Raw genomic sequence first — 15,453 nt, 5'->3', positions numbered from 1 at the left:
CGTATAATCAAAGAAATAAAGTTAATGATGATACAAGGAAGAGCAGATGCAATTTTGGTATTGATCTGGATCACTGCCTGGATCAAAGTTTTTCTTACTTTTTTTTCGGGGGGGGGGGGGGGTGGTCGAAGGATTCTTGATCATTGGGAAATGGGGTCATTTTCAGCATACTTTATGAACATATATGTTACTACAACAATGGGTAGAAATCACAATGTAGGTGAAAATGTACTGCTTGGCGGAGGTCTATATTCTCTGAGTGCTTTTTTTATAGCCATGATAGTGCAAGTCTAACGTTGTTTCGCAAACACATACAATATTGTGCTGACATGTTTTGCAGGTTGGCCCTTGAAAAATTCACTCTGGTTTTCTGTATGTATTTACTATCCAGATGTAAGGGAATCACGCTTATTTACAATATACACGTATATTGATTCACATATACAGAAAGTGACAAGGATAAAGAGAATGATCTCATATTCAAGTCATTACATTTAATATAGATTCATCGATCACTCTTGCTGTACACCAAAATACAGGTGCATGCTTAAATTACTTCAATGGCAATTGTACTGTCAAAATAAAGCACACAAAAAATGCAAAACTAGTACTAGTACTTTACCAAAGCAATATCATAATTGTGCTGTACAATTCACATACAATGAAGTATGGACGTCATAGTTCATAAGAATAGCACACAAAGTGACAAAACTAAGCAACTTCTATTTCTCTTCCACATAAAAAAAAAAAAATAAATTCAGTCAACATCTACAAGAAGTTCAGCTATATGAGTGATTGTTGCCGTTACAATTTGAATGAGACAACTACCTATGCCACTATTTCACTAGCACAGAGCAAATTGCTGCAATCTAACATACTCTACAAGCAATGCTCTTGAAGGTACCGGTACATAAACACTACTGTAAACATATTTTGAAACATGTCAAAATAGAATGATCATACCAGCATTCTAAGGGGTGCTTGGAGATGCACTGAAATGTGCTACCGGTCTTAATCCAGATTAATCAGACACTGCGTGCACTGCAAAATACTGTGGCCAAGCAGCCATTTGGAGTGAAATTCCAACTCTGTGTGAACCTTGTCAATTGTATTCCTCAATAACATCACTACAGGATGTCTCATCTTCAACATTGTCTATTCTCTGTCCATCCCAGATTATCTTGGTGGCTACCTTAGGCATTCTTCACAAGAAGAAGATGTGCTGGTTGAAATGTGTGAAAGAAAAAAAAAATAAGATAAAAGGTTGAAGGCCAGTGTACATGTATTTTGGTCACACATTCTACTTTCCAGACATGACATATGCAAGAAATAATGTTATCAGTAAATCAGGCAGATACAAATGAATGAACACTGAGTTGCTTTGAAATATTTGAATGATAATGGTAAGTGGTAAATTGTAGCCCACAATGTAGCAAAACTAACTATAACAATTTGCTGACTCAAACCCTCCAATGGTGAGTCCAGTAATAAATGTTATCCGTTGATACAGATAGAGATACAGTAGTATAAAAAACAAACAAACATCATAATTTTGTGTGCAGGGGGGGGGGGGGGATCAGTGGTTACGATCAGAAGACTTTTGTAAATATGTATGAATAAAATACCAAACACTTATACAGTAGAAGAATATGACTGCATAAGGTAAAAGAGCTATCTCAGAATGCTGACTGCTGCAATCACTTTGCTCTAAATTCACAATTGCACAGTAACATGAGTTCTTGTTTGCAGCTACAATAAAATTATTGCAAGGATATATGGGCCATTCTCCATTTTTCTAGCTCAAACATTTCTGGCAATATCATTGTCAAAGTCACATTTGAATACGTTTACACGAGGCAATGGAAACACACTGTGCAATTCGTCCATCATTTAGACTGGCGTTATTAAGGTGATTAATAAGTTATAAAACTAAGTTGTTCCATGGTCACGTTAAATCAAGATTAGAAAACTGGAAATAGCTCACACTTTCTCACCCTATGTAAGGGGTTTTTACTCTGCACATTCTTGTAAATGACAAAGAAATATGATGTCATATCACTACCATTTTGCTAGAGTACAAGTTATACAACAACTTTTACAACAACATCTCTTGAACTTCTTTTCAAGTTTTCCATCCATTCAAAAGAAGTTTTTGCGTACATGTTCAGCGCAATGCAAAGTGTGTTGCCATGGTAACAGCACATATGGCCCTCAAAATTATGTAAAGGCTTTGGAACAGCTTTCTTCCCCAGTTTTTATGCCATTCAAACAATATTTGGCACACATGTTGCGTTTAAGGTAAAGTTATGCAAGACATACATATCTAAACTGTAGTGGAAAGAATGTTGCTATTGTCACAGAACATTGTAATGGCCCTCACAAAACAGGGAAAAAGCTTGTGGATTTTTTTTTCCCTCTCCAGTTTTGCAGCATTTCAGACAAAATTTGGTACACTTGTACTTGATTTATAGTTGCAGGATAAATTTCAAAGAGAAAGTAAATGTGCATTGCTAGAGTAACAGTGCATAATCGCCTTAAAATCATGACAAAGCCTTGCACATTGAAATTCTTCAGCTGTTTGTAGGTATTTAAGAAAAATTTGGCACAGGGTGATTGCAAGGTAAATTTTGAGCATGACAAGTTTTTCAAGAGCAGCTGTGTTTGTAGTTAATGAGAAAACAGATATCAAACCATTGTAAGTTGATAGTAAATGTACGTAAAGTTCATGTAAACTTGCATTGGTCCAACATAAATGAAAGAAAAAGTCAATATGTCAGTTTCTTCAAGTTCCATTTTCAGGGTTGCCTGTTGAATGTCTTCTTGCACGAGTAGCTGCCACTTTCTTGAATTTAAAAGTCACATTTTGTTTCCAGCAAGTCCCAGAGAGACAGCAATGTCATCCTACACCGATCTTGCAGTTACAGATGTAAGAGCTGAGGTGAACTGCATGACAAGGGCTAAACAAATAAAAGAAGAGAAAAATGGGGAAAATGTTAAGTGTTACAAAAATGCATAAGGTACAATTGTACACTGCGTAGCAATTGTTTGTAGTTTAGGATACCTCCAACTTTCCACCTAATTGCTTAGAGTGATTACAGCACTTGAACTACATACATCAGCAACTGACAACCATGGTTGAGTTATTGAGTTGAGTTTTTATGGCATTCATTGACCCTGGAATTGACTGTGGAATTTTTCTTGAAAAAGTAGAGGAACAATGTGGCATGTTTCTTTTTTATACTTAGTGAACTTACGCCTGAATAGTCCATGCTTCATGTGATAACTTTAAATCAGCAAATCTAGCCAGTGATCTTAGATTCTGAACCCCCTGACAAAAAGAAGTATCCCTGGATCATAATTCTCAAAATAAAGCCTACTCAACAATGTAAATCAAATTTGGGATTTACAGGTACACCCCAAATACATAAAATATGTTGCACTTGTCTGTATAGAGAAAAAAAAACATCAGCAAGCATGTGTTTTTCTTTCTTTCTTTCTTTCTTTCTCTTTTTTAGGGGCAAAGGAAAACATTTCCCAGGAGTGCATGAGTAGGGTACCTACTGCTGATAAAATGCTGGTTTCCTACGCTTGTTGACTCCTCTTTATCTTCTTAGGTATTGCATCTCCTGCTCCTACTCCATCATCTTGTGTGTAGCATTTCAGCCTATGACGACTTGCTGGCAGAGTCTTCATCATCTTGTAGTTCCTAAAAAGCAGAAGGAAAAAGAACAACATGAATACATATTGTATTGAATTAGAATGATGACCAGGGATGCATGATTGCCACATGCCTTACTATGGATTCATTCTTTCAGGGCAATAATGTTTTCATTAATTTCTAGAAATTGCTTTTGATGAACTGTATTTGAAGTTCTATGATAATCTTTTCATCACTTTTAGGCTAGCATGAATGAAATTTTGACTTTCTTTCAAAATAATGTAGGAAACAATTAAATTACACTGTTTGAATTAGTTTCTTTCTCTCTCACAACTGAACAATTTTTTTTTTTTAAATTGTCAGGGCATCATAAAAAAAGATGTATTCACACATGCAGTCACATCAAAAATAAGCATGAGGAATTGTTTATTTTATCCTCCAACATATACCTCAGTCTCAAAATTGGTAAATGATCCTCTTGGCATAATGTGTGTCCTCAGAACTGGCTGCAGGACAACCAGTTTCCAGCTGCTCCTTTTCCACTCTTCCTTTTCAACATTGTGAGAAGCCTCCTGTATGAAGTCCTTGGAGATTTCATTTTTACTCAGACCTGTTTAGGGTGACAAAAGGGAAGAATATTTTTTGTAGGCTTTTATTACAATCAGAGTAGACTCTAAATTTACCATTTGGGTAAAAAAGTGCAACATTTGGGAGTGAATAGACTTAACAAATACGTAAAGTGATAAACACATTTATTCAACTATTCACCATTGTTAATCATTGGACATATCAGAAGCACTTGCATGTAACCCAGAATATTATATAGGCCTACATGTTCTGTGCTTTATAAATTTATATATATTATTTAGTTATAATTATTTCAATCAATTACTAAGGTCTTGGGCCCAAAAGCTAAACCAAATCACACTATAGTCTATGTATCACATACATTAAATACAAGTATGTGTAACACATGACGCACACAGCATTTGTTTTCTTCAGTCTGCAATTCTGGATAATTCATGAATTCCCTTGAATGATAAGCACGTTTTATATTCCGCCGTCAAACTGCAAGTACAAGTTATACACACACAGATGGGGGCATGGTCCTTGATGATTTCAGACTGAGAGTTCATTTGATATTTTGCAATTACAGGGCAATTAAAGTTATTGTTAAACACTAACAGAAAGTATATTGTATGGCATGTTATAGCCTGACCAAGTGCTGTGCACAGCGTCCTACTGTGTGCAGCACGTTCGTGACTTGCTGAGGCAGCAACGACAGGGCTGTTTATTCTTGAGACAGATCGACAAATGAAGTGCTACCAGATAATCAAGTAGTACAACTAAGTCTGCAGACCTGAGCATGAACATAAGTTACAGCCTCATATAGTAACATTACAACTTTCACTTTGGAGTGCATGATCACCACACAAAAACTCCAGCTACGCAGTGACACATATGGATAAAATGTAAATCACATAGAGAGGGTCACTTCACTGCATTTTTTTTTTTTTTGGGGGGGGGGGGGGCGTCAGACTCAATCATTAAAATGATCATGGAGTACATCAGACAAAATCCAATGTTCTTTGCTTACAGTACCAGTACGCCACAAACCCACACCACACTAGACTATTATTATCTCACACTTCACTTGGTCCACTTGTCTTTGGGACTCACCCTCCACCACTGGCCATTAGCTGTTCTACAGCCTGCCCAAGATCTAGAAATTGTTTCTAGACTACAATTTCCGTACAAATGTCCAAGAACAAACGATCAGTCATAGTTACCACAGGCCACATTTAGGCCCTATTCTTTTTCATTTGTATCTATAGTGCTATACACATGCCCTACAGTTGTTACGCAATTTCCACGAGCCTGTTATAGACCCTACGTCAATAATAATGAACATGCATAGAGAAGCCCTTTCTTTCCCGAACTCCTCTCCTAATGTTTAGGAGAGGAGTTCCTCCTAAACAATTGCTTAGGAGGAGAACCGTCAAAGGTTTAAAAAAAAAATGTCATTAAACTCCTCCAGACAGAGTTTGTTTGTTTGTTTGTTTGTTTTTTTTTTTGTCTAGGATCTGGATCCCTACTGCTTCTTATCTAACACTCGTATCTATGGATCTCGAATAGCTCCAACGGTTAGATAATAAGTAGGTCCACGCCTATACTGTCTAAGAGCCCTAACGTTAGATCTAGACCATTAAAAGGTCCAAGCCTATGGCAGGCTAAGCTAGCACAGTTGAAATCTAGATCCAGCAATATATTCTAGTACTGTGTGTGTAGTAGGCCTTTGCCCGAGAGATACAGTCTAGGCCTAGGCTAATCTATGTGGCGTGACACTGGTCTCTTGGTAACGTTAGGCCTATTAGATGATCTATAGCCGTATAGGCCTAGACAAAAGATCTACTGCCTGTATCTAGGCCTAGGCCCAATACCGGGTCCGAGTATTAGCTGTAGGCCCTAGATCTGATAAGTCTGGACTCTTCTAGGCTCTAGATCTACACTCTGCCCTGCTAGGCCTACACTTGACTTCTGTAGTGATCATGTCCAGCTCCATGGTTCTCTGTCTAGACGTTGAATAGAGGTCAAGATAATTTTTTACACATTGATAAGAAAAATGATGACACTGATATTGAAAGTCTATTACGAAACCCATAGTGATTAGGATGTAATTGGCTGAATGTCTAACTGTTAGATCCTTAGAAATCTATTATAGCATCTAGCACTAGTGTCTAGTGACAAGTGTAGGCCTAAACGGTTAGGCCTACGGTTAGTAGTCTTGTAAAATGTAGCCTAGTCCTAGTCGTAGCACACTAGCTGTAGGCCTATGTCTATAAATATCGACTAAGTTAGATCTAACTGTTAGATCTAGTAGGGCTACGTTTTGTTAGAAGAACACTCTACTAACGTTAGATCTAACGTTAGGCCTAGAACCACTAGGCCTACTCGGCCCATACAATGTGTGTACCTAGGCTTGATATGGGTCCACAGTAGCCACCATAGTATAGCCATATAGGTCTAAGGCCTAGGCTATGCATACAGTAGAACCTTCTTAGAAAAAAACCATCTTCGTTACGACTTATTAGTCCGCGCCCTCTCTCCCCGCTGCACTAGACCACCCGGTCCGGCAGCGTATTGATCCAGATCCAGATCCAGTTCTAACGTTACAGAGACAAACTTTTACCCCATCTCACACATACGGTTTAATCTGCCCTCGGTCAAACTCTATACATGGGACTACGTATGGACAAAATGGCCGCGATGGACACGACAAGCCCATATTCATGGTAGAATTACTCACGATTGCATCCTAAGTCCTTGTAGAAGTCCCTCCCCATCTCATCTTTGTCATCATGTGGAGATAGATCGGTAAGCAAATGTGGAATTAAGGAATTATATCAACTCAAATCTTGATCAGTGTTTCTTCTACCGCCTTGCTCCACTGAAAGTTTTCGATCATCATCGCAAAGAATCTCGTCGATCCTGCGATAAATTTTGAACATGTTGAAAGTTCTGCGATGGGCTGCGATAGCTCCAAAATCGCCGGTTGTCGTATCGCGGACATCCTCACACTGTGCGATTTTTCGTCGTGCGACATCGTAAAGGGTAAATCGCAGTAAAAATCGCACAGTGTGAGTCCGCCTTAAGTCAACGGCAAGTGCCACGCCGCGCCGCGCTCCAGCAGCATCGAGCAGTACATCGACTGGCTGCACTGGCAGCCAGTCGATCGTCCCATCGTTAGCATATGGCCGCCGTATGGCTGCCTGCCATGGCCGCCCCGATAGGGAACGGCGGGCAGAGAGCGCAGACGAGCCCTTTGTGTATCACTCCTCACACCTCCCTGGTATCACGAAGGAACACAAGGATCGCGGTAGGGACAGAAAGCGATGATTGGTCAAACCGCGTGCAAGATTGAGCCAATCAACGTGAGGCATTCCTGCACGGTTCATGAAAACTTTTCTCATTGGAAGATGTCAAGCAACCCTACCCCTGTCATCGACCTACTGAAAGGAGAATATAATTGTTTGCTGTTGTTGATTTTTTTTTTTTTTTTTATATAACTCACCTGTGGCGATTCCAGAATTGTGATCCCATTGATTTGAAGTTTCAGTTCAGGAGATAGCGTACTGTCTTGAAACAATCCTGCAACCTACATGGATAAGTCACAAAGACAACGATTAGGAATAATGGTATCCATGACTGCCAATAGCCGAGTAGTTTACGAGCACGGAAAACGCACGGAAAATCCAGTCTTTTCAGAAGTAGCATATTCATCTCTTTTATCTCTCAACAGTAGAGTAGTCTTCAAGAAGAAAATGACATTCAGTTACAAGTACATAAAAGAAGGTGTCATCTGTTCTCTGTAAATTCTCAGTATTCAAGATCACAACGTGCTCTTTTCTCAAAACAATTGCGGTATGCAGAGAGTAAACTGTAGACAATGTCATACACAGTATTTCCATTCAATACTAGAAAACATCTACTCGATTACCGCACTTGATATTTTCAAACCATCCTACCTGGTTCAGAATATTGAAGAGGTAGAATTCAGTGTCACTCCCGTACGTGTCAAACATCGTGTTGTCTGCCACAACATAGGTCTCGACAAGTTTAGGTCCGCTGATTTCCCGCCTTTCTCGCCTCTGCGTATTCTTTGGTCGTGTACCTGCAAAAGAGGTTCATCGCTTGACCGTTATTACGCAAATCGAGGATGTACATCATTCTGCAATTGTTCCATACTGCACCACTAAATGTTGTTTGTCGTATCTTGTAAGCAAGACTTTTGTTTATTAGATTGTATCTAACATATACAATTATACATGTTTATTAGATTGTATCTGACATATACAATTATACATAGATATCAGGCCTGAAGCCCTTCTAAAAAAAATAAATAAAAAATAATAATAATAATTGTTTGCAGCAATCTGACACACATGGTAGTTTCAAACGATTTAGCTTTTACTGTTCACGGACTATAGCCAGACTCGAATTCCTTTTATATATATATATATATATATATATATATATATATATATATATATACATATATATATGTCGCACAAGAAAAAATTAAGATATAGTGATATTCACTAACTCAACAAATAAAGCAGCCCCACCCTCCCCCTCAATAAAACCCAACAAACAAACAAACTAATAGGCATGTTCATCTAAAGAATAGGTTCATTCATCTGTAACATTTGCTTTTGGCAAGTGCATTTTTTCTCTCTTTTTTTTTTTTGGTGGGGGGGGGGGTTAGAGAGCTCTCTTCCTTAACATATTACAGTATCACTTCTTCATTAACATATTACAATATTATTTCATGGCTATCATCACAACGAAAAGTCGTATTCTAGGTAGTTTTCTATAAAATGGAAAATGCATTCGGCGCTTTGTTATACTAGATCATTTGAAAGAGAAATGTGATTTGAATCATGAGGCATATATAACCCATTTTACCTCAGCTATCACGACACACTTTCTAATACAAAATAATGTGGGTAGACTTTTTTTTTCAAATGACAGAATTTATTGATTTCTCGAAGCAACATAATCATACAGAGGATGGATGAAATGCATAATTATTACTTCAACACCATAAAAACTTATTCAATGTGCACTCGTCATCGCTATGTCGGGTGGGCCTGGGCGGGCTTTCGGACTGCCAAGAGTTATTTTGTCCTATTTTCGAAATGGAATTGAATAACTATGTTAATGAAAAATACTCTTGTCTGCACTACGGAGGCGGGCTGGTCATAATCAGCTGCTTTCGTAGGTCCCTGGCAAACCACTTTTGGTTGGGTGCAGCCATTTGTCTGCATTATTGTGTACCCTTGCACGCATGATAGAAATAAAGATACTATAAATAGTTTTCGGTATGATATCCATCGGATAATGATATAGCATTTATAATGAGTTTATGTATTGTGCATTGATGGTAGAAAACATTATAATTATAGTATATCCCTTTATTGTATCTTTGTTAGTAAGGAGTTACTTGAATATTTGAAAAAAAAAAACATGAAAAAACACAGATAAGTGTTTAAATTGTTTGTACCAAAGAAATTGCTTTATGTGGGTAGACTTGTGGTCTACGCAAATTACATTGTAGGATGATTTATTGCGGTCAAAGGTTGTAGTTGAGTCATACGTACCTTCAGTATTACTCTTTGACGAGAACTCCTCGGAATCCATTTTGTACATGATGTGTGTTGGCGTGTCCACATCGTCAGATCCCTTAACTAGTTGGGAGTGGATGTCCTTCAAGGGTTTGATTCCGAACGTTCCCTCCGCTGTCTTGATCATACCGGACTGCATGGTATGGAGCAGAAAGGGGTTGTTTTTAAGACCAGTGATAAATCCAGGAATATACCAGCGATATAACTATATTCGGTTTGAACTCCTTTCCCAAATTTGTGTAAATAAGGCATCAAAATTAAATTAAAAAAAAGCTTTCGTCAACATGTACATAAAAACTAACGTTCCCTTGGCTGTGTATTGTGATGTACTAAAACATTGTTCGTTTCCATGGATTATCTTCTTCTTTTTTTTCTTCTTTTTTTTTGGGGGGGGGGGGGTTGCTTGGATGTATGATTTCTTTTTTTTTTTTCTTTTAAGATTCATGGTGATAAGTAAAGTGTATGGCGGCACGTGTGCCTGTAAACACGATTGAGGAGCGAGTCTTATTTTCTTAATTTTTCAGGGGGCTTTTTTTTCCTTCTTTGCTTGTTTTTTTTTTTTCCTTTCAGCTCCGAGATGATGAGTTTTGACTTATAACAAGTCATTTATTATATTCCCATAACCTAGGACAACTCTATCATTAAGGATGTAATTGACCCCATGACTTCGTGATATGATTAAACGCGAACAATAAAGAAGATATTTACTCATACACATAGATGTAAATAAAATACCTATAATATATATATATATATATATAAATATATATATATATATATATAAACATATGTATATTATTATTATTATTATTATTATTATCATTATTATTATTATTATTATTATTATTATTATCATTATTATTATTATTATTTATATATATCTAATATACAGTATATCACATTTTATATTCTAAAGCAATTAAGCAAGAATAATCAGCGGTGAATATGACGCATCTGTAGGTGATTCAAAGGACTACAAACATCTTATTATCTTATCTGAAAGCTTGTAAGGTGGCTTTCTTTTGTTCCACTGATTTTTAGGTTAACCAAGTAGATTTTTTTTTCTTGGGTGAGTGATGATAAAACACACACACGCACAAAAACACACACAAACACACACACATATATACTTGTATACGGAACGCTCCTCCTTGTCCCAAGATAAAAAAAAAAAAAACAAAAAGAAAAAAAAATAACGATTACTCAAGCGATTTCTTGTAAGGACTACTACACGTCTCAGTGCACCGGACTTGCCTCGTCTTGCTATGTTTTACTTGAGCAGTCTATTCCACAGACATGTCACAAGGTAAGCTTGTTTGTGTAAGTCTTTTTCTCGGAGTAAATCAGTTTCGCTTACTCAGGACAGCGATACTTTGGGGTTTGGGCTGTATTCATGTCCGGACAAAAAGGCTTTACAGTTTTGTAGTGGCTATTGGTGGGTCGAGTGATCTTGGACGGGAGATTGTTTAATTTGAGAGGGTTTTGGCTTCATGACTCTTGTGAGAAAATAACAGTCAGACTCAGTTCAACATCATTGTTCAATGTCAGCTTTAACTTGAATAACAAAAGACTTCTCATCGCTCGTTTCGCAGTTTCGATTGAAAATATCATCAGCCACCGGGACTCTGCGATGATGGTGTTCTTTGGGGAGTATCGATCGCCGACATCTTTCGTAAATAGCTCATTTCTGGAAACCCTTGTCCGGACTCTTGGGGGCTGCTTTTGACCAGTCGACGGATCGGCGAGTGGTACGCTTCAGTGATTCTCGACGTCAATAGAACGCGAACGCTCCAGTTTCTAATTCGACCACACCCTTCATTATTACTGTGGTGACATGGTGATTATGGTACTATGCACGACCTTCTCGTCAGTTTAAGCCATAGAGTTTAACACGTCTACGATTCAACCCGGTTCATTTATCATGAGCCATGCAAAACAAAATGACACATACATGGATCGTTTTATGTAAATGAAGACGGAATAAAATACAGGCGCCGAGACATTTTACAAGATATAGGAAACAAAAGTGTTGAAAATGATATGTGTTTTATTTAAACATAACCTTTAGCGATCTATGAGGTCTATAGTGAGCTCATTATTTCTTGAAGGGGAAAAGAAATCGGGTCATGCCTGAAATACACGAAAGGAACACTTAAATTTGAACTTACAGCCACCGTAGACAACACTCGACTGGGAGTCAAAACCAGCCAAATTTAAAGATTGACTTGTTGGAAATAAAGCGAAATCAGCTGACATAACGTCACATGTTATAGAATCAGCGTCATATTACTTAATCTTACCGATTTCAAATACCATAGGGCACACAACTTTTCACTAAAAGTTAAAGAATATAAAAGAATAGCAGGAGCAAGTGGTTCGAATTGCTAATTCTGATATTTGTTTGTGCGTTTGTTTACTTATTCTCCATTTCACATTAAAAGACTCACAGGAAAACTTAAATCATACATGAATGATCAAAGATTACAAAATGGACGGATTGCCCATTTCAGATTCATTATTAGAATGATTCTGTTCTCACATGGGGTCCAACAATTTGTTGTCGTGCAGTCTCATTTGGGGACTGGGGAACAAACTTGAACGGCATGGAAGAAAGGATGAATTTTAGGACGGAGTTATATCATTAGCAACTGGATGACTCATATCGTTAGTGCCAGGGTGCGATAGCTCTCCCTCTCAATTCAATCTATTCTATCCGGGATAAATTGATTTCTGACAACGCCTTTCTTTTTTTGTCATTTTCTCCACAAAATCGCAGAGGAAGAAAAGATTTTTTATTTATTCCCCGAACGTGTTTGTGTTATCCCGGCATGCCTTGCGCCGAAAGATGGGGTGGAGTTTCCGCAATTTATTTGTTGTTGTTGTTTTTTTTTCGCCAAAGTTTTTGTCGATTGCCGTTTTAAGTCTAACCACAACAATGAGAGAAAGATAACAAGTGACATCTCCTCCTCGCCTTGTGTCGGGCTGGCCCAAAATCACCCGACCTTCAAAGACTGACCCCGAGTAGGCCCCCTTTTCAAACACTACCGTGCAGTTTAGGTCATTCGATAGCCAGCACGTGTCCAGTTTGGGCCCTCTCGCCCTTTCAAGCATGGATGGGTGTTACCCCGTCGGAATAAAAGACACATTTCGCTGCTTTTAAATGAAAAAAAAAGGTGGAATGATTTTGAAATCGAATGTTGTTGTAGAATGCATGCTTCAAATATGTAGAGATTATTTCACAAGTATATTCGTTCACTTTTTAGACTCAAAATTGATTTGATAACAAATGGACAGAGCTTGAATACTGATGGTAAAGAATGAATGTACCATATTGTAAGCAAAGATAATATACAGAAACGGAAACTAATTCAGTAGTTTGACTTCAATCGTATGCAGTGTAGATTTGGAGAGAGGTTTAAAATGTGTGATTGACAGTATAACGTACAGCTTAGCATTCCTGTTGGCATTTTTAGTAGACGTCAGCATTCATGATACTGTATATTTTAATTTGTCACCTTATTTCTGGCCCTAAAGAACGTCAAAAAGACAGATTAAGGCCACATATCTTCCTTCGCCATAATTTGAAAGAGGTAAACACAGACAATCCATGGCTTGCAATAGATGGCTCTTACTTCCTTCACTTTTACTGCTTACTTCACTTCGGCAGTTTATGTGTCAGCCGGACGGGTATCATAAAAGGCCCTTTATGAGGGTTGCAAATGGTGGAAAGTGTTTTCCGGGCCGTTTCGTGAAATATTTTTATTTGTAATTTAGCATTTTATACATATGCATACATTATTTTTTCTATTGAGTTTGTAAGCCATGTAAGGTGTTTTTCTCCTTTTTTTTTTGTCTTACTGTACTTTTGTATTCAACTTTGTATGTACTGTATTTTGTATTGTTTTTATGCAGGGTCCCTTTGTAAATCATTTTTTTTTTAACTGAAAGGGCTATCCTGTGAAAATAGAGCGGAATGAATAGATAAATAAATAAATAAATAATTTCCCTGCGGGAAAGAACACAGTGTCCCACAGTGTGTTCACAGTGTGGTCACATAGTCGACTATGTAAAAACACTCGAACAGTATGGAGATGATTTCACAATGTGGTTTGGTATTCACAGAGTATTCACATGATAACTTTCTGTGTCACGTTGTGAACTGATGATTCACAATTTGTTCACACTTAAAACGCTCAAATTTAACAGTGTGAAGAGATTTTAGTCTGTGTTCACGATGTGTTCACATAGTGTGTTCACACTGTGTTTCTCACACTGTGGGACACTGTTCTATCCAGCAGGGTTAACAGCCCACATTCCCTAACGATATAGATTCAAACAATTGACAGGATTGTCGACAGTGCGTCGCGAACAATGAGACATAAATATGCAATATTAAGTTTTGAATAAAACACGAGTAGTAATGCAGTCACTCATGCATGAACTGTGAAAATGACTTTCTGTCGTTCCAAACATCGTTTCGACTCAATTTGCCCTTTTTCTGCACCAGCCCTAAATATAGTCTATTTATTTTCTGAACATAAGAATGCAATCACTCTGCCAGGCAAACGGAATCACGCTCTACTCATCCATTCATATCATAAACAAAATTTTTTGTTGTAATTCATTCATAGACGAATAGATTAATAAAAGAATACATCCATACAGGGATACATTACAAAAAATATTGTCTGCTCTTACCAGTCCGTTACATGTGCTGACCGATGCCGACGACGACTCTTCTTGACCGACCAAGAATCCCTGGTAGTAGCAACTCTTTGACGGTTGCTCCAGGCGGGTCCGACCGTCCGCTCCTATCCTCTTGACAACGAGACCAGCGTTGAAGATCTGTGCGCTGTCGAGCAGCTGGAGGTGGAACAGGCGCTCGAAGCCTTCGATGTAGAACTCGAGGGTGGAGGTGACCGATTCCTCTTCCGGGGCGCGCCGATGCTTCGTCCCTAACCTCACTGGTTTGACGAAGTCATAATCTGCGGGAAGAATTCAAAACAGATTTGCATCCTTCTCATTAAGTTAATAGTTACGTTCAGATGGTGATCCTCAACTTTGAGAATATACTCGCAGTTAGGTATAGGGCGCCAAGTGTCGGATGATATCTTACGTCACGAAATGACACTTTCGTGTTGTAGTTGGGTTTTTTTTTATGACAAGTGACATCAATTTCGTCAGCAAAATGACAATTTCGTGTCGAAATTGCTATTTACTGGACGAAATTGTTATCATGTTAACAAAATTGTCATTTCGGCGACGAAATTGACGTTGTCACTTGGCAACGAAAAAAACAATTTCGTGACGAAAAAGACCATGCGACACTTGGCGCCCCATGTGCAATTACGAGCTAATCCTTGAAGTTAAGGATCGCCGTCTGAATGTATCTAATGTTATCTAGATCACAGCTATACACTTGAATGAGTTCACATATGTAGCTCTTATCTCATTTCAGTTTATTAGCTAGAACAAAAGACATTGTTCCCTGCTTTCAACATTCCTATTGTCAGATTCCACAACCACCGTGTCTTATGGATGACATTGTGGGTAGGGGGAAATAACCTTGATCGTATGATAGAAAAGGGTGTTTTTGCATCTGATTTTTTT

At 38.0% G+C, this 15,453-nt stretch overlaps 1 protein-coding gene across 1 annotated transcript in view; it reads right to left on the bottom strand.

The window, feature by feature from the left end:
• Positions 1-15,453, bottom strand: part of LOC140241184 (uncharacterized) — a 105,755-nt gene that overhangs the window by 81,211 nt on the left and 9,091 nt on the right. Inside the window, exons 3-6 of the mRNA XM_072320943.1 lie at positions 14,542-14,828; positions 9,820-9,976; positions 8,185-8,330; positions 7,731-7,814 (exon numbers count right to left, since the gene is read on the bottom strand). Of these exons, the coding sequence (XP_072177044.1) occupies positions 7,731-7,814; positions 8,185-8,330; positions 9,820-9,976; positions 14,542-14,828 (674 nt within the window). The remainder of the gene's footprint in view (positions 1-7,730; positions 7,815-8,184; positions 8,331-9,819; positions 9,977-14,541; positions 14,829-15,453) is intronic.

Source organism: Diadema setosum, chromosome 17 (genome assembly GCF_964275005.1).
Source record: "Diadema setosum chromosome 17, eeDiaSeto1, whole genome shotgun sequence".
In the NCBI taxonomy this organism is placed as follows: Eukaryota; Metazoa; Echinodermata; class Echinoidea; order Diadematoida; family Diadematidae; genus Diadema; species Diadema setosum.
Note: the sequence above shows the minus strand (reverse complement) of the source record. Positions and strands in the feature narration are given on the sequence as shown.